This window comes from Carassius gibelio, chromosome A19 (assembly GCF_023724105.1).
Source record: "Carassius gibelio isolate Cgi1373 ecotype wild population from Czech Republic chromosome A19, carGib1.2-hapl.c, whole genome shotgun sequence".
Lineage (NCBI taxonomy): Eukaryota > Metazoa > Chordata > Actinopteri > Cypriniformes > Cyprinidae > Carassius > Carassius gibelio.
The window spans coordinates 26253896-26273951 of record NC_068389.1 but is presented as its reverse complement, the minus strand read 5'-3'; the positions used below and the strand labels follow the sequence as shown (position 1 = coordinate 26273951).

The 20056-nt window shown below is 34.6% G+C and overlaps 2 protein-coding genes across 6 annotated transcripts in view; one reads left to right on the top strand and one right to left on the bottom strand.

The window, feature by feature from the left end:
• The window catches only part of LOC127935318 (60S acidic ribosomal protein P1-like), a 568794-nt gene that overhangs the window by 429874 nt on the left and 118864 nt on the right, over positions 1–20056 (top strand). The window lies entirely within an intron of this gene.
• LOC127935312 (diacylglycerol O-acyltransferase 1) lies at positions 272–19619 on the bottom strand. Of its 2 annotated transcripts, XM_052533072.1 has the most exons (17): positions 19269–19619; positions 16677–16764; positions 10228–10268; positions 9365–9450; positions 9153–9205; positions 8892–8997; positions 8453–8581; positions 6806–6880; positions 6578–6681; positions 6450–6488; positions 6322–6363; positions 5527–5571; positions 5004–5116; positions 3771–3836; positions 3492–3579; positions 3335–3397; positions 272–3261 (listed from the first exon to the last, which is right to left on the bottom strand). In XM_052533072.1, the coding sequence occupies exons 1-17, from the start codon at positions 19463–19465 to the stop codon at positions 3100–3102; spliced, it is 1497 nt and encodes a 498-aa protein (XP_052389032.1). In that variant the 5' UTR covers positions 19466–19619; the 3' UTR covers positions 272–3099. The 2 variants fall into 2 exon arrangements, 1 of the variants encoding a protein (XP_052389032.1); XR_008148064.1 differs by lacking the exon at positions 272–3261 and having other exon boundaries at positions 3337–3397; positions 5004–5049.

Sequence of the window (20056 nt, the reverse complement as noted above, 5' to 3'; positions counted from 1 at the left end):
AGCTAAACTGCAGAGTTTAGCTCCAACCCTGATCAAACCCACCTACCTGTGATTTTCTAATGATCCCAGAGACATTGATTGACAGGTCAGGTGTGTTTGATTGGGGTTGGAGCTAAACTCTGCAGTGCACTGGCTCTCCAGGGCAACATTTGAATAGCCCTGCTGTACACTTTTATGAATTTTGTAGACACTTTTTATCAAATACAAAAAAGGGAACAAAGCCATTTTCTCCAGATATTGTCAAATCATATTTCATACACAACGAGATATGCTGATGTTTTAAAAGATTTATTAAACTGGAACATTAGCTGCTAAAACCTGCAAGGAAAACGTATCGTGTCTTCAGTTACAAATTTTGACTTTCACTGGAAAAATCGGCTGCTTATTAAATGTCTCTCAAATGAATTGTACTTCAAACACAATTCTATAAATCTGTTATCAAACCTGATTGCAGCAGCAACAATGTACATCTCAGTATTATCATAACCGTGGTAAATTATGAGTCAACCTAAAACTGTTATCTAGATCCGAATAATAATAATGATGGGTCCAAGCTCGGCAGCAGCCGAAATGTTTTAACCATATAATCAGAGGACAATAAAACAATGATTTCTGTTCACAATATTTGAGAAAATATAAAAAAAAAATATTTACAACATTTGACCAACAGGATGCACTCAAAAGTCTAGTACCAAGTTTTAAGAAAAGTATTTAGCAAAATACAGCCTGATTTCTTATTTGGTGTCCATTATTTGTGGTTACAGCTGGTTCAAGCTGAAAGAATCTGGGAACCATGAGCCGCATCTAAATCCAAGCTATAAAACCTGCCGCCACACAGATCTCCTCCAGGGGAACTCCTCTGAAAAGAGCTTGACAGGAAGCAACACTCTTGGTAGAATGAGCTTGAATACATAGCATCGAAGAGAGACCTCATACGCAAGTGAAATAGCATCCCTTACCCAATGAGAAATCCTGTTTTGATGCGATGAGCTCTCTGCAGTCAGCAACAAAACACACCAACAATTGGGAGGAATTGCTCCATTGACCAGAGTGGTCCACATAGAGCTTCAAAGCTCGTGAAGCCTCTCGTCCTCAAACAAAGCAAAAGGAGGAGGACAGAAGGAGTGAAGCACGACCACCTGGGAGCGAAATGATGAGAAAGAGACCTTGGGAACATAACCGGGCCTGGGTCATAGAAATACCTTAACAAGGCCAGGAGCAAACCCCATGCATGGCTCGCTAACAGAGAGAGCCTGCAAATCCCCTATGCGTTTGATAGAAGCCAACGCCAACAGGAGCATCACCTTAAGGGTAAGAATTCGTTCAGGAGACTCCAATAAGCCCTCCAAGACGATAAGTCCCAGGAAGGAACACTGACAGTGTGCGTATGAAAAATGGCAGCTTTCTTTATGAGGTATGAGAATTAGGGATGCTACAGGACTGGGACTCACGCAATTCGTCCAACGGAAAACGGATAACTCCTTCTCAAAAACCGCAAGCCTCATGCCAAAAGTTTTGAGACAAAATTACAGTTCAAAGCACTGTAAAAAGTCTCGCCCCTGTGTGACAAAACCATATATCTAACACACTTTCTATGCAGGTCGAGCATGGCGACTGGAAGCGACGAAACTTCATAACACTTCACCACAAGGAGAAACAAGGTTTCACTGAAGGCAATCGCTAAAGTGCAAAAGAGAAAGATGCCAAAATACGGGCCACATAAATCGCTTCTGAAAAAGAATTACCACTTCTGAAGAAAGAAAATCTGAGGAGCAGATGGTGCGGTCGCTGGTATAAGAGTGGCGACCTTGTGGCATCGTGGTGGCACCCGCGCCATCAGCCGACGGATTGACATGATTCCATACGGGCTTAAGACAATCGGCACAGCCAAGGGGCGTTCCCAATGCATCATAGCTACGCAATGCTCGTGCTCTTTAAAGTCAAGAGGGATTCTGATTGGCTGTCGATGGTTTTATTGAATAAATCTTATGTTGTTATAGTTGTGATGTGGTAGTATTTTAAGTTAAGGACCGTTCATAATACGAACTATAAAGATTGCAAAGCGTCCAAACCAACAGATGATAACATTGTTTATTATAAGCACGCTGCAGTTTTATTGTCCGCTCCTTTAAATGCTCAAGATATTTAAAGCAGGGGCCAGTTACACAAACATAGCCACTATGATAAGACTGTCTTAAGAAATACTTTGACCAACTTAGACAGTCTTAAATCAGTCTTACTTTTTGACTAAGATTAGGCCAATCTAACTTTTTTGTACCAGTCTAAGTAGTTTACACAACCAGCCCAGGATGGATTTGACAGGAACAAAAACGCAGCTGAGAGGGATACATACAAAGTCTTGAGAAATGTCTTTCCGAAATAAAAAAATCAGTAGACAAAAACTCCTCAAAATAGTTTTCAAATTTGAGTTGAGAAAATGTACATGCTCTAGAACATCTTACATCTTTTTAGGCCACCTTGGTACTTGAATCCCATTAAAACCCATTTAAATAACACTACAGGCAAATTAAATGGCACATAATATAATTTTGGCTTGAAAAATTTCACAGATTCATGTACAATGCTGATATAATGCACTGACTTAACACGTCTCATGAAATCAACAAGTTTTGAAATCAACATAAGAGCATTTACATTCTTTAAATGAACCTTTAAAAGGTTGACAAACATCATGCATTTCTGAATAAAGTGCAAAAACTCACAGATTCAGTCATTCGCACTACCAAAGCAACAGCACAGAGAATAAAAAACATGACATTTATATTGGAGACATAAATGAGTTCTGAAATGCATTTGGAAAAATACAAATGCACTTTTGATTTTGCGCCTCTTTGATTGATAATCTTAGTATGAAAATGTCAAGTATGAAATATTACTGAGAAGGCATTGCAATGATGTGCTGCTTTGGCTCGGCAGTGTTAACATTAGATTGCACGTTATAAAACACACCTGCTCAAGTCATTCGGAATAATGATCACATTCGATTTGGGATGAAGTCTGTTAAAAATCGAAAAATTTCCCTTCTAAAAATAAATGCATTGTTTTACATTCAACTTCTTTAATGCAGAAGTGCTTGCGTCATGCCGCGACGCCCTCTGCCGTATTCCCATAATGCAGCACGTAATAGTCATGAAAGTACATGAGCACAGCGATCGGCTGGCCGATGATCAGCGACATCCAGACAGCAGCATTGCCATAGTTTCCCCTCAAGAATCGGCCCACAAAATAGGCGAGCGGGATCTGAAACAGAAGCAGAATGTGAAATGAGTCGTTTAGTTTGATGTTCAAGCAATATTGAGTATTTAAGACTGACCTGTGCCATCATTCCCAGAAACGCCCAGAGGCGAAACATCTTTAGAGGAACACTCACTAAATACTGGCAAAAAATAAACAAAACATTGTCAGGACTATTAAAGACACAGGAACATAACCTGACTGTAAATTGTAGCAATGTAAGTGAGCAAAGAGACCTCATGGAAAAACGCCGACATGAAGAACACGGCTAACTGAGCTGCTAACTTATTTACTCCTTTCACCAACATGGGCTTATAAAAGTGTCTGAAGGGAAACAGAAAATGAGAAATCAATGAACAAACTGCTGTAAGACATGAACAGACCACAAAAACTTATCCCAAAACTGATTTCTGTCATAATATGAACACAAAGCTCAACACTGCTGCAATAAAAATCACCTCTGGTGCACAAATAACAGAAAAATCCAATCACATAAGCTGATAAACTCAGCTCACCTTAGGCACCACTTGTGAACAGGAATGTTCCAGTTTGACCAAAAATACGGAATTGTTTCAGAGTTCCTGCACATATAAAGATCATCAGTCAAACACCAAACTTCACAGTGTGAAAACTTTCTCATGAAATGGCATTTGCATGCTATTTTACTTCTGCATTGTGATGCATTAAATGCTAAATAAATAAATAAAAATAAATAATATGCAAATGTGTTTTTAAAAAACTTTTTTTTAAACTATTTTATGAATTTTGGACATTATTTTTGATATTGGTCTGGAAATAAGGATACAACAGTGACTCCAAAAGTAATGCAAGGTCCATTCATTATAACCATAACCATAACAATAACTATATTAGCATCCACCCCAACAGACAATAATGTTCTGTTTATAACAATTGTGCAGTTTTGTTGTCTGCCCCTTTAAATGCTCTTTAAATTTGGATGGATTCTGATATAGCATTGGATTCTGAACAAATCACTCTAAAAAAGTGAATGCAACTAATGAAGTATGTTTCTCCCACATAATTAAAAAAACAATAGAACTTTGTTTCTCAGAATTCTGAGGTAAAAATAAAATCAAAAGTCTATTTCGCGATAATTCAGAATTATATTTTTTCTCACAATTTCAAGTTAACTAAGTTAATTATGAATTTTCTGAGAATAGTGAGAAAACAATTCCGAGTTATGAGATAAAAGGTCAGAATTATGATATAAACTCAAAATCGCATGAAAAATGTCAGAATTGTGAGATTGCAATTATCGTTTTTATTTTATTTTTGTGACATAAACAGGCTTCCATATCCAATGATATCATTCCTCTGTGTTATTTTTATAGCTGTGTTGTAGATTTAGCAATTCTCTTACGAGTTAAGGACCACTTACAATACGAATGATAACTATAAAAAACTGTATAGCGTAAAAACAAATGTAAAATAGTGTTGTTTATTATAATAACACACTGCAATTTTTTTTTTATGTTTAAGCTCCTTAAATTCAAGTGGATTCTGATTGTCAATGTTTTTATCATTCATTATCTGGAAATAAATAGTGATTCCAGTGATAGTTACTTTGTCATTATAGCTGTATATTATACTTCTGAAAGAATTATAAGAATTATTAAAACTTTACAGTTATAGTTATTTTTATAGTTACCATCCTTGGTGTAAATGGACCTTTACTACTACAGGTTTTGATAAGCCTGAATCAGCTCTGGACGGACGAAGCCACTCACCACCAGTCGCGGTAAAACTCGCGGTCTCCAAACTGCAGGAGCTCCGCTACGAAGTTCATAGAGGAGTGGAAATACCAATAGAAAAAGATGAGCCAGATAAAATGATTGGGCACCTGTAGTGGGACAGGGAGAAGGGGCGGGGCTTGTGCCATTAGACACTCTGAGGAGGAGGGGCCACAAATATGACATCAGCTGTGAAATTCAAGCTGCTTGAATCCTTGATTCTGATTGGTCAATCGTGGCATTCAGCATTTAAATATTTCGTATAATGCTAAACTGTACCATTCAGTTTGCTACATAGTTTTAACATAATACAAAAATTAAAAGTGTCTTCTATATGAATTATTAGCTGACTGCTAATTAGATTGTTTATTTATGACTATATTGAGCTGATCAGCTGCAAAAGGGAAAACTTGAACTGAATTTGATGAGGGCCTAAATTTCGCACAATAGCCACAGCAGGTTCCACAGTGAAAGCAGTAGAAACCATATACCAACAGCAGTTTGCATTTGTTTCTCTTACCGCAAGTTTCAGCAGACGTTCAACTATTCTGGACAAATCCATGTCCTGTCAAAAGAGCCAGAGACTCTATGATCAATAAGTAGATAAATAGGATAAATGGATAAAAACAGCATGCTAAAGAAGTGTTTTTTGTATGCCGAACTAGTTCAACCCCTGGGCAACCTTCAATTTCAATGCATTTTTCTGTTGTCTGATTCATACGTTTTAGCAAGTAAGAGACCTTTTACTATCATTGCACAAAAGTCTAGCTTCAGCTTGTGCTTCACGTGTACTGGACTTTGCTTTACTTGATAATGCCTACATCATTTTATGTCTCAAAGGCTTTCAAAAATCTCTTAATCATCACTGTATCGCGTTGCATTATATGTTTTGATCATAAAACTAAACATTTAAATATTGAGATATTATTGGGAGATATACTGTAGAGTGACATCTGATATTTATTTCATTTTATGTATGTAGTCTGGTATACTGTTATATAGATCACACTGATTTACAAGCTATCAGAATATCATTGCTTTTTGTCCATATTAATATCAGCATCTTCATCATATTGCATATTGTTGCTCAGTTTGGGCCTATGAATTAAACTGAGCAGTATATATATAATATCATACTATATGAGAAAGCTAATAAAGCTTGATGTATCAAATATGCTACTTAACAAAACAAACACATGCAAACATTTTATTTTTGTCTAAAGGTTCAAACAACCATTTCAAAACATTAGGTTTTTCTAAATATAATTGTATATTTCAGGCTTTACATGTTTAAAACATTAAAGTGGGATTCTACCTGAAAAGGTTTCATTGAGTTCTGAATCGTCGGAACCATCCACTATCAAAAAATAAATGAATAATAAATAAAAGTCATTAAAAACATCATGCCACATATATACAAGAACTATGATTTAATTTGCATACCTGCTGTATTAGTCCAATCATTAACTGCATTAAAAACAGCTGCAAGAAAGAAGAATTGATATAAAATCATCAGAAAGAGCAAACTGTAAGCGTGTGTCTCAGGACAGCGTCTGCTGTCATACACTCACCATCTCAAGCAGTCGACGCAGTAAGAAACGCTTCCGGATCCGGGGAGACCGCGGGAAGTTCAGCTCGTAACACAGAGTTGGAACGAAAATAAAATAATAAATGTCTGTAAAAAAAAAAGAAAAAAAAAAAGAAATGAGTTATTTATTAAATTTTTATACATTTGAATTCATATGTTCCATCTATTACTGAACCTCCTTCATAACTGTGTTTGTCCTGTAGTGACTGACCTCTGTGTGTGAGGTTTCCTGGATAGCTCACGTGTGTGTATCCAGTCGTGCCGTTGGCTTTGTGCACAGATGGGCCTACAGGAGAAAATGAAACATTAACACACACTGCATTCATTCAGATACTCTCTGCTAAGAGACCAAAAACACAGAGCGGAGTATGATAACACTCCTTGATCATGCTAGAATATGAAACTTCATCACGTCAAGACTTTTGCAAGTTGGCTTAACAAGATTTGGAGTTTAGTTTGAAGTTAACATAACCCATTAATATTACAGATACGTGTATTTTAGTATCACAGAGATACTATTTTTATATTTCCCAGTTTCATTTTATGTTTAGTTACTAACAAATTACTAACAAATTTACTTTTTGCCATGTTTATTAGTTTTTGTTATATATATATATATATATATATATATATATATATATATATATATATATATATATATATATATATATATATATATATATATATATAAATAAGCAGTCTTAAGTCACTGGGGTATATTTGTAGCAAAAGTCAAAAATGCATTGTACAGGTCAAAATTCTTGATTTTTCTTTAATGCCAAAAATCATTAGGATATTAAGTAAAGATCATGTTCAATGAAGATATTTTGTACATTTCCTACTGTTAATATGTAAAAACTTCATTTTGATTAGTGATATGCATTGCTAAGAACCTAATTTGGACAAATTCAAAGGCGATTTTCTCAATATTTAGATTTTTTATTTTGCACCTTCAGATTCCAGATTTTCTAATAGTTGTATCTCAGTCAAATATTGTCCTCCTCACAAACCATACATCGATGGAAAGATTATTGATTGAGCTTTCAGGTGATATATATATAAATCTCAATTTAGAAAAATGTACCCTTATGACTTGGTAACTAGATGAATTAAAACATTTTTATATATTTTTCAGCTAACATTTATTTTATTTCAAGTAACAAAAACTATTTCAGTCTTACTCTTTCAAAATTTCAGATTTAATTCAATGTATTAGTTGTTGTTTCTCTGTAAGTAATTATAAAACTTACTAGAAAATTTCTCAGTGGAAAATAGTTTCTGCATCATTTTTTTCAGATTTTCAGTGTTTAGTAGACAGTTGCCTGGGTATTTTTGTTTTTTTATTTCTTTATTAATTAGATACTTTTAATTTGCCTTCAACACTCAGCATGTTTATATAAATTATGCTGATAAGGTTCACAGCACATGTGCTGTTTTTCTTTGTCCAGTATGTGGCACTATGATCATGCACAGACACTGAGCAAGCAGAAATCACATCTCAAACAAACACTGAGAGCACATAACAGATGACAAAACACAAGATTCATAAACCACAGGTGTTACAGGAGAGATAGAAGAACAAGTGGCAGGTGTTTTTGGTGCAAAACAAAAAATTCAGTGCAAATCAAAACAATGCATTCATACAAGAGCAATATATTGTAATGTTAGCTCTAATGCATGCTATAATTGCTATATGTGCATTGCAATAAGATTTGTGCAATTATGCATTTCAGAACACAGTGATTGTGTATCTAGAAGTGTTTGCAGTCATGCAAAGAAATGCATGTGAAAATGAAAATATGCCTGATGTCATGATAAAAATGTGTGTGGTTTTTGGTGAGGTTGGAGTGTTACTTACAGGAGTGAGAGCGAGACAGGGTTCGGGCTTTGGCGCGTCTGATCTCTCTGCACCATTTGTTGACATCTCTGTATGAATAGAGCTTGAGGAAGAGAACAGTGAAGACACCCAACGCCACAACACCACCCACTGAAACATAACACAAGAACCCCAGAACTTACATACAAGACATATGACATAAACCGTTTCTAAATGTAGTGATACATAGTGACTAGTCAATGTTTAAGATAAAAGATTACATCAAATGCATCATTTTCTCATTAAAAACAACCAAATCACATGGCCAAAAGTAAAAACAACCACTAATAGATTTGTTTTATTTATTATTATTATCTTTTTAGTTAGTGCATGAGAAAACAATGCTATAGTGACACTTTCTTAAAAGACCTGAGGCTGAAGGTGTTAGTATGAAGATATGCACACTGATGGAAGATGATACCTGGGGTCATCGAGGACACACTGAGAACTGTACCGGCTGGGACAAATAAAAGAGCTGCAAGATTGATGCAGTGAAGGAATGTTCCGGTGCACTCTGAGACGGTGCCCTGGAAAAGAAATAACACGACTTTATTAAAACAACCAGCAATGAAAACACTCGTGCTAACAGATGTACATTTATCCTGCAATAAACAAACTCACTCTTTAGTGTAGTTAGTTATATCTGTAACACTATGTATGCAATTCACAGCATGCAACTCACCACAGATAGCTTTCTCTCTATGTACAAAGCTGCCATTATAAAGACGTTGGAAACTGCAAAAGCAAACAGATTAGACACGGCACATTGAACTGAGTATGCATGGAATATAGACGTGGATATTTATGCATGACAGAAAGGGTAAATGTGGTGTGAAATGATGTCTTCAGCATGAATCTGCAGTACAGGTCACAAACCACACACACTTCTCATACCAATGATCAGGCACGGAGCCGGCCAGCTGTACGGGTCCTTCAGGAAGAGAGAGATGATCTGGATGGGGTCCACCAGAATGCCATATCTGAAGACAAGAGGAGAATTAGATGCATTTCTAATGAGAAACCTTATGTTTTAATGTCTGAAATGTTGCCTTGAATTTTTCATCATACTGTGTAACATTGTCTAATGCTAATGTGCATAATGCATTTTGTATATACTGTATACTGCATATTTCATTTATGTTGATTTTTAATATATATAACAAATGACAAAGATGTAAATATTTGGGATTTTTCCCAAAGCAATAAAAGTTGGAAGAATGCCACAATGTAAAAACAAATGCAATGCAAAAATTAAACCAAAATCTTAATTTAACAGCTTCTAAAAAAAGAAGCTTTTTTTATTCATACAAACAAACAAAGAAATAAATAAATGAATACGTTTGACTGTATCGCTATTGGTGTTTGTTAGGGAAAGCCTAATTTTTGCTAATGCTGAATAAATGTTTTTTAATAGTGAGAATGGTCTGAAAAATCCCAGAAGCCAAAGCTCCTGTGTTCAACGCCCGATAGAAGCAACCAACAAACCGGAGAGTTTCTTCATTATTACTGCTGCCATTTAACAGGTCTTTCTCCAGAGGACGAGCAGCGATTACTGCCCTATACGCTGCTCTGGATGAAAGTCTTTGCTTAATGACAAGTATTTAGTTGCTGGCGGGCACGGTCATTATCTGTCTCATTCAGACGCTTCAGCTGGACCATTAGCCAGAAATTAGTGAGTCACTGAGCTTGAGAAATCACATTACCATTGCCGGTTTATTTATGAATTAAGCAACAAATGATGTTAATGATATACTTACTTTATAAGGTTCTCCAGGACCAACCGTGCATTGGACAGAACCTTTAAACACAAACAAAGAAACCAATTTAATGCATTTGTGGTTCACTTGTATTCAAGCCTACAGGTAACACTAAAGAGATGCACTGGAGGAAAACCTATGTCTAACATTAGAAATATGATGATTTAGATGGTTATGTCAGGCTCAAGTCTATTTCATATGTTTATTTTTATCTAGAAAATGCAATATTAAGTTTTTGCTCATCTGTAATATAGAGCTAAAACATTTATGGTTGGATATTAAAACCACATTTTTTTGTATTTGAATCTGATCCTTTGAAAGAGAAGTTTACCCCAAAAAATGTTGATAAAATAACCTTCTCCAGATGTTAACTGCTTGACTTGACTGTGGATTACTTGTGGATTATTGTGATGTTTTTATCAGCTGTTTGGACTCTCATTCTGACGGCACCCATTCACTGCAGAGCATCCATTGGTGAGCAAATGAAGTAATGGTTTTTAATTTTTGAGTGAACTATTCCTTTAAGATGTTCAGCATACATTTGTTCACTCTAAAATAGAAAGATATATGCTTCTCCCCAGTGAATGTGTGTTGTACAGCTGTCACTAGCAGAGAACAAAGTCTACAGCACAACATCATAGACAACCTCAGATAAAGCTCTAAAGTGTGATAAACACATCTGACCTCTGACCCTTTAGAGAAGTTTCCATGCTTTAGGTTTCTGCGCTCATATTTCAGACTCAGCTACTGAAAACTGACTTGTTCTGAATGTTACATCAGCTTTTTTTAAACTAAATTCACTGTGATTTGGTGAAATTTTGAATCAAAACACAAGGCCTGAAGACTTTGAGCCACTTGTAACTGCAGATTCGCCGATGATTTATGACAGAGGAGGATTTGCTTAAAGACTTTCTCATTCCAAAGGCCATTTGATTAGATTTGCTCAAGGAAAGCTGCCAGATTTAACCCTGACCTCATTAAAAACGTATCGCTAATTGATTTAGCACATAGATCCATGCTAAGGCAAATGCTTAAAGGCTGTGGGACTTCGGTTCATTTCATGACACACACACACACACACACACACACGCACACACACACACACACGCTCTTTTCCAAGAGACTTGTCATTGATTTCAACCTTCAATAAATATTTAGGCCTAAATGTAGGATTTATATATATATATATATAAATTGCTTATAAAATTTCCAGTCCATTCCCATTGGGAGTTTAATGTAAACTAATAAACCTAATTTGTCAGTCATTTATGTATGAATGGCAAACATGCATGACATTAACTTTATTAGTTTATGTTAAAACTTTGTATAATGCAGATTATTGGAGTACATTTATTTTAACAAGAAAATACTATTTTAGTTCTTCTACTTTGATATCTAAAATTTCATGTTCAGTTCAATGTATTACTTGCCATTTCTGTGTAATTGTTTGTGAAATTTACTATCAATCACTGAGTCAAATGTTTTTCTATCCTAAATTTCTTTAATAGTGTAATAGTGTAGAGAGACCCACATTTCTATGTTAACAGCCACCTGACCGGTGGATGTTTTCAGCAATTTTTTTTCTAAAAACAACTCAAATAACACTGACTTTCTATACAAAATGTTGTCACTTACAAATCTCCAAGCTCTAGTTTTAAAGCTTTATTGATTATTGTTTAAACTCAGTTTCTCTGCAGAGAAACTGACTGAGACTTTGACTTTCAGGACCCTACAGTTGCCCTCCATCTATTTTTTTTTCAGCCGAAATCTCTCAAACGCAACCGCCTTTCTACTGTACCTTCATAATGATCTATTAATGGATTTAAAACATTTTAGGATATTCATTGGAGTATGTTTTTTTTTAAATGAAGTAACAGCAATGCGATGGTGTTTCACAGCGAGGATTAACATTGGTTTCAGAATGGTGTCTTTGAAGATGTTGCTCCAGTTTCTCAGCGGTTCAGAGTGAAATAGATGTTTATTTTTAGAGGACGGGTGACATTTCTGAGCATTCATTTAAATAATCTCCAGAAGTGTTTGATTTTTCATTACTGCAGAGAAGAGCACATACATCCTCAGCATATTACATGTCAGACTCATTGACACTGTATTTATAGCCTGCCGATAGCTGGCAGGATCTGTTAGTGGGTCAAAGTTCATTCTAGGACAGGCAAAGGTCTCTGATAAGAGTTCAGCAAAACATCCCAATCTCCAGTGAGATTTGGTATATTATAGAAAAACCAGGGTGCATTTACAATAAACAGTGTTGTTAACTTAAACATTTAAAAGAGTGTTTTTGGTAATCAAAATGAATCTAAAATACAGTAATATAAAAAAAACAGCATTCATATGTAAAGTTACCTTAACAACTACCTGGAATAAAGAAGCTAAGGCTGAAGTACCAAAATTTCTAAATGTAAAACTATTAAACATGTTTGTGGCATTTGAAATAAAGCCGAAATTACATAAAACATAAATATTAGATTAAAAACTTAAACAAAAAAAAAAACAAAAAAAAAAAATGGTAAAAGTTAATTAATTAATTAATTTAATTAATTGAAGTTAAAGTTCTCAAAAAATTATTACATCTATCTATATATATTAGTGCTGTCAATCGATTAAAAAAAATTTACTAATTAATCGCACAATTTTTTTAAATTAATCGCGATTAATCGCGATTAATCGCAATTAAAGGACAGAAACTTTTTGGATATGTAAATGTAAAATGTAAATAATTAATGTAAACTCAAGACAAAGAAACTATTTAAATTCAAAATATGATTGTTTATTGGAATTTTTGTTTAACTTGTAACACAGATTTTCTCATGTAAACAACATACCTGCAATAAACCATCAATATCCTCCAAATTAACTGTTGGCTTGAAAGCCATATTTATTACAGAAATAAAAACACAGGCATGTAAGTACCATTTGAATTTCAAAACAATCAATGCCAATAAAAAACAAAAATGATTTCCATGTTGAATTCTAAGTGGACTGCAAAAAAATTCCAAAGTATAGTCATTGCCAGTGCTTTAAGTGGGCAGGTACACACTGATACTTAGTACAGCCACTTCCAAATATAGCTCTTGAGCGTACCGCCACCTCTCCTTGCGCCCAGAACGTGCTTGTAGCGTACCGGTTCGCTCATTTGGACATCTGTTTTAATAGAGGTTTTAATCTTTTACCTGCACTGCCGATTTTCAGAGCGCCCTTCACAATGCAATCTTCCTAATTCATCCCACCCAGAGCAGAAACTACATTACCCATTCACCCTTAAGTTATACAAGTGAATAGCGCATGTGTAGCTTTTCCCACTGTTAAGTGTCAACAACTCAACGTGGCCGGAGAAGGTGTGTGAAACTCGTTGTGAGTTATACTAAAGCAAAATCTTGAGTATTTATTGTTTGATAAACATTAAAAACTGTCTGAGGAGGTTGAGTCGTCCTGCAGCCCCCGCTGGCTGTTCAATGGCTGCAGCATCTTTTTTCTAAGTTCTAAACAAATACCGTAGACGGCAAGGCACAAATTTAGATATTCATTTATCTAATTAATCTATAGCCTATGCACAAAGACAATATGATCTTTTTGTCCCCTTTTTGTTTTAAAGCTTGATGAAGAGAGAGAGCGCAAGTTGCTGCAGCTGAGGAGGACAGTGATGCAAGCGTACAGGAGTGATTGACAGTTCGCGGCACTGTGTACAAAAATACTCCGCTACACAATTATTTCGTTATTTTCGTCTAAGCTTATTAACGTTAGCGTTACAGAAAGGTCTGATTTACGCACTGTTACAGTCATTGTTTTTTTTTTTTAAACAATGACATTTGAGTTCATGATTTTAATGTTTCTGTTTCTTGTGGCAGACTGAATGAAGAGTAATGTTTCTTGTGGCAGACTGAAGAGTAATCCGGCAGAGTTTTATACTGAAACTTTCCGTCTAAAAGTCCTTCCTTGGTCTTATCCATATTTCTTTGCACGTTGAACACACATAGGCCACAACTGGAAATAAAAAAAACTGCAACCGCGTTAATTGCGTTATTTTTTTTTAACGCGTTAAATATTTCAAATTAATCGAATGCGTTAACGCGCTAATTTTGACAGCACTAATATATATATATATATATATATATATATATATATATATATAATAATAATATAATCCATGGCAAAATAACTGAAATAAGATTAGGCTGATGTACTTAAATTATTCAAATGAAAACTATAAATATTATTTTCATTAAAGCTGAAATCAAATTAAATATGAATATAAGATGAAAAACTAATAAATAAATAAATAAATAAATAAAAGTTGACTTTTAAGTTTAAGTTGAGGTCCTAAAATTACTCAAACTAATAACAAAATAAAATAAAATTAAAATAAAAGACAAACAAAATTACTAAAACTTAAACTAAAATTAAACATAAAAATAGAATATAATTCAAAACATAAAAATACAATAATATTATAGAAATAATACTAAAATAAAGCTGACACTGTTGCCTTGTCAGCCAACTGAAATCTGAAATTAATAAGCATACATTAAAGTGATAAAATACTTCAAAGTGAAATAAAAATAAATTAAAGCTAAACGGGAATATTTGTAAAATAAAATTTTTATTAAAACTACAAAATAAAATAAATATCGCTAACAAAATGAAAAACATAAAAAAAAACTATAAAACAGAATACTAAAATTACACTTCAGATAATTTTTTCTTTTTTTTTATTGGTCTTGCTCTATAAATGAGTTTTAAGTCTGACACATGAGATGAATGCATTAAACCTCAAACAGCAACCATGCTGCTTCTTTTGAGTGGAAAAACAGACAGACAGAGAGAGAGAGAGAGAGAGAGAGAGAGCGGAGGAATAAACACCCTCTGGGTTGAATTATACGCTTTAATGTGGGAACTCATGTGAATCGAGGCTATCACAACAACTTTAGTTAAACTTCAGTCACTTCTCTCTGTTTTCACTGCAGAAACTGTATTCTGTAACAGCTCGTGCAAACTAACACGTCTGGCATTGTGCTGCATGTCATATGATTATACGAGAACGGAGCCGCGGATAAAGGTCACATTTTTACTCAATTCAATCTTATTGAGTTCACAACAGCCCAGAATGAACTTGACGCGTATAACCGCGATGAAGGGCAAACATAGTCTTTTTTGATCATCATTCAAGCAAATGCATGGTCATAGACATTTCCTTCTACACAGATTTGATTTCTGTTGTTCCAGATCATCTGAGGACAAACACAGGGAAAGATTCCAGCAGCAGAGAGAACAAAAATAACCAGTGCCATCAGACCCAAGCCATTCAAATGTTCAAGCCGACAGTGATCTTACATTACCTACACACGGCGTAAAGACAGAACCTTACTTCTTTCTCCAAACCCCTACGATGTTTTATAAGGGCCAATGACTTACATTTCCATATGTCCTCAGAGTAGGGTTTATACAGTTATAAGAATAATTCACCCAAAATAAAAATTTGCAATAAATTTACTCACCTTCAGGCCATAAAGATAAGGATGAGTTTGTTTCTTCATCAGATTTTTAGAAATGTAGCATTGCATCACTTGCTCAGTAATGGATGCTCTGCAGTGAATGGGTGCCGTCAGAATGAGAGTCTAAACAGCTGATAAAAACATCACAATAATCCACAAGTAACCCACACCACTCCAGTCCATCAGTTAACATCTGGAGAAGACAAAAGCTGCGTGTTTGTAAGAAACAAATACATTACTAAGAAGTTTTTTGCGAGTCCTCCATAATCTTACTTTCTCCAGTGAAAATGTCGTCTCGTCTGAATCGGGAGAGAGCACAGATAAACAGATAAACAGAGATGCACAGATAAAGCTCTGTTTACAGGCAATAACAGTCCAAAACTGTTTGAACAAATATTTGGGTGGATTTTGATGTGAGAGACAACAGGAGAAGGACTTTTTCACAGGGGGAAGTGTTATTATGGATTAAGGATTTCATCTAGAAGCAACAGTTTAAAGTTAACGCCTTAATAATGGCTTTGTTTCTTACAAACACACAGAATTTCACTTCACAAGACATTAACTGATGGACTGGAGTGGTGTGGATTACTTGTGGATTATTGTGATGTTTTTATCAGCTCTTTGGTCTCTCATTCTGACGGCACCCATTCACTGCAGAGGATCCTTTGGTTTGTGATGTAATATTACGTTTCTCCAAATGAAGAAACAAAACTCATCTAAAGAAAACATGGATATTTTATGGGCATGCAATATTAGACATTAATTGCCATTCGGCCTGAAATCTTAGTGTTCATGTAGCTCAAGTGGTAGAGCATTGCGTTATCAAGCGCAAGGTTGGGGGTTCGATTACCCAGGAACACATGTAGGTAAAAGGTTAGCCTGAATGCAATGTAAGTCGCTTTGGATAAAAGTGTCTGCTAAATGCATAATTTTAAATCTTACCAGCATGACCACACACCAGTTGAGGATTCCTCTGTAGTTGCTGTAGCCGCTGTTGGAGCTGAGCAGCGACTCCTGCAGCTTATGGCAGCTGAAGAGACAGACAAAATGAGTCAGACAGCAGTTGATCACATGTTTTCTACCCAATAATAACTGCATATGCATTTCTGGTCTACTTTAACAGCTATTGAAGGCCTCAGACTACAGACTGAAAAAGTATTGGACACTTACAGTATGGCATTCTCAATGTCATTGCAGGGAACAACATATCAACAAAGTGTCATCTATTTCAAATAAAGCAGTTCTGAAAAAAAAAGGTCCTGCAGCATTAGAGTGCATTTACACTTGATATGTTGCTGTCTGATGCAATGACATTCAGACGTTGTAGCATCCCAGACACTCTTTATAAGACACCAAGTTTATAAGATACACAAGCTAATCGGAGAGGAAATGCTATAGAGTTTGAGCAATTTGACTCAGTATACAGGAAGGAAGCTCTCGGTGTGTGTGTGTGTGTGTGTGTATGAGGCGTGGTTGATAAAGGTTATTAAAGATTGTGGTCATGATGATCTTATCGTTATTATCAATGATTTCAGATCTTCACACCTTCACCTAAAATGCTTTTTTCTTCTGTGGACAATCTACAACCAGTGTTGTTACTGCTAACTAAAATGATTTTAAAAAGCCATTTGAAAATTAAATATGATTAAATATTCTAAATTTAATATTCATATTTAAATTGAAAATTTTCAATGTTGACCTGGCAACTAAATTAAATCAAATAAGCTCGAGATAAAGTACTAAAATTATTAAACTTTAAATTAAATTAAAATAAATGTATAAATTAATGAAATATTAACATTAAGTGAAAAACGTAAAGTTAAATCAATTTTCAATGTTGACTTGGCAACTAAATGAAATCAACTGAGCTTAAGTTGAAATACTAATAATTATTAAACTTAAAAATTAATTAAAATAAATGTATAAATTAAATAATATAAAATAAGATCGAAGTCGATGAAGTACTAAAATGACTAAAACTCGATATAAACATTTAAAAAATTACAAAATACTAATAATAAACTATACAAAGCTTTTGTGTCTGGGTCAACTCATTCTACATTTGCAGGACACACAGTATGTATACTATGCAAATGTGAAGATTATTACCAGGAAATGCCAATACCTATATTATCACTACATCATTATATTAATAGCGCAGGAAGCATATAGCACAGGAAGCATGCTATTTATATATATTTTTGTGAACATCATTAAAAACTAAATGAATCTGTCAAATGGAAATGAGAACCGGCGCTACACAAGATCTTTCACTTCCATTCTCAGTTTAGGACTATTATACAATAGAGTGACCCATGTACTGAAGTGAAACACTGTACACAACTGACTGCTGCTAGAGTTATGATACTGTGATTAATCCATGTGCTCCCTTGCCCCATTTCTCAGTCCTGACCTCCCTAAACTTTCCTCCCATTCTTCACTGTGCATATGAAGGCACAAAGCCTTAATTAATCTAGTATAGTGACTATCAAATTCTGAACGTATAGTAATTAACTGAATATGTGCATACAGACAATGTTTAACTAAACTCACATCCATATGTTTGTCATTGGTTAATAGAAAATAAACAAATATGCATGCATGTATAAGAACTTTATACCACTATATGATCATTTGCAACAAAGCAAACTTGTTTTGCTTTAAAAGTGCTCTTGTGCTGTCTTATCTTTAAACTAACTTGCTTTGATATTGTTAAAGTGTTACTATTATGATACATTATGAGATTACCAGGGTGCATGTCCAATAAACAGTGCTGTAATTGTTAACTAAAACTAGAATGATTACAAATAATTTCTGGTAATAATAATAATAAAAAAAGCTTAAATTAATTAAAATATGAACATTAGATAAAAACTCAAACCTACAAAAAAAAAAAAAAAAAAAAAAAAAAAAAAAAAAAAAACACTAAATCAATTCAAACTGATTACTGAAGTTACTGTATCTAAAGCTGAAACATAAAACGCTAAATAGAAATATTTATAAAATATATTCATTTTCTAATATATTCATATTTATATTAAATTAAAATGAAATTCTAAGCTAATTGAGAATTTGAGAAAAATACAATATTAAATAAGCACTGCCTTTATCCTGTGCATATGTACAGTATATGTTACAGTATACTGTAACTGTTACAGTGTTAATAATCGTGCATTATGAAGTTAATAAACAGTGTTGTTATTGTTAACCCAAACTATTAAAAAAACTATGTTTTCAGTAACTGAAATAATGCAAAAATAAAAGAAAATATGAATATTAGATGAAACACTTAAAAATTAGATAAATATAAATATTTATAATAAAATATAACATTCCACATAACAAAATTAATTAATTAAAATGATGAAAACTGGAAAATGTACATAATATTATATAAATAATACTAAAATAAAAAGCCATAGGCCCTGTACATGTATATGTATTTCTGTTACAGTATCAGCATCTTCTTCGATAGAGAGAGAGAGACATGCTGCACAAATCAAGTCAAAAACATATTTTCATAACATAATTTACCTGAAGGAGTCATGACCAGCATCGCTGTGATTCTTGTGTTTATTCGCTGGTGTTTCGTGCCTCTGCTCTTTCTCCTTCAGCTGCCCGCTGAGCGTCTCTCCCGCGCCGCCGCGCTTCGCGTGGGCTCCCGCCGCGTCTCCGGAGATCGTGGTTCTCCGCTTGCGCCTCGCCGAGCTCCTCTCGCTTCTGTCGCCCATGTTCGCGATTATAATGAAGCAAACAGAGGCATCGTTTCTGTCATGTTCTTCCCGTTTCGCCGATCTTTGGTATCATCCGCGCGTTGCACCGAGCAGGACGCGGCGCAGCAAGCCTTCCGCGCTGCGTAAAAAATGTTGCGCAATGAGCGTGGTGACACCCAGATGCACCATGGCACAATTTCCTCAACCATAAAGCCACTGATCACACTAGAGTTAAAACATAAGTATGTCATAAAATAGCCATAAAATAGTGTTTGTATAAAGAACTTCGTGTCTCGCTGGTGATGCAATGATAGACATATACAGTATCGTCTAATTCACAAATAGCAAATTGAATACATGTATTTTTTTAGCTATCCAAAACATTTGGAAAGTTTCTGTAAATCTGCCAAGTTTTCTTATAGGCCTTGTTTAAAGTCGAAGCAGATTGCTGCATTGTAAACACAAGTTCAGGTTATAATAATTAATATGTTTTCCATAATATTTACCCTGTTTGCTGTATTTCATTCGTTTTAAAGAAAATCATATCAAGAAATGTACTTGGCTTTATCTCTGATGTGAGACAAACATCACATCGTCTGAGATATTTAC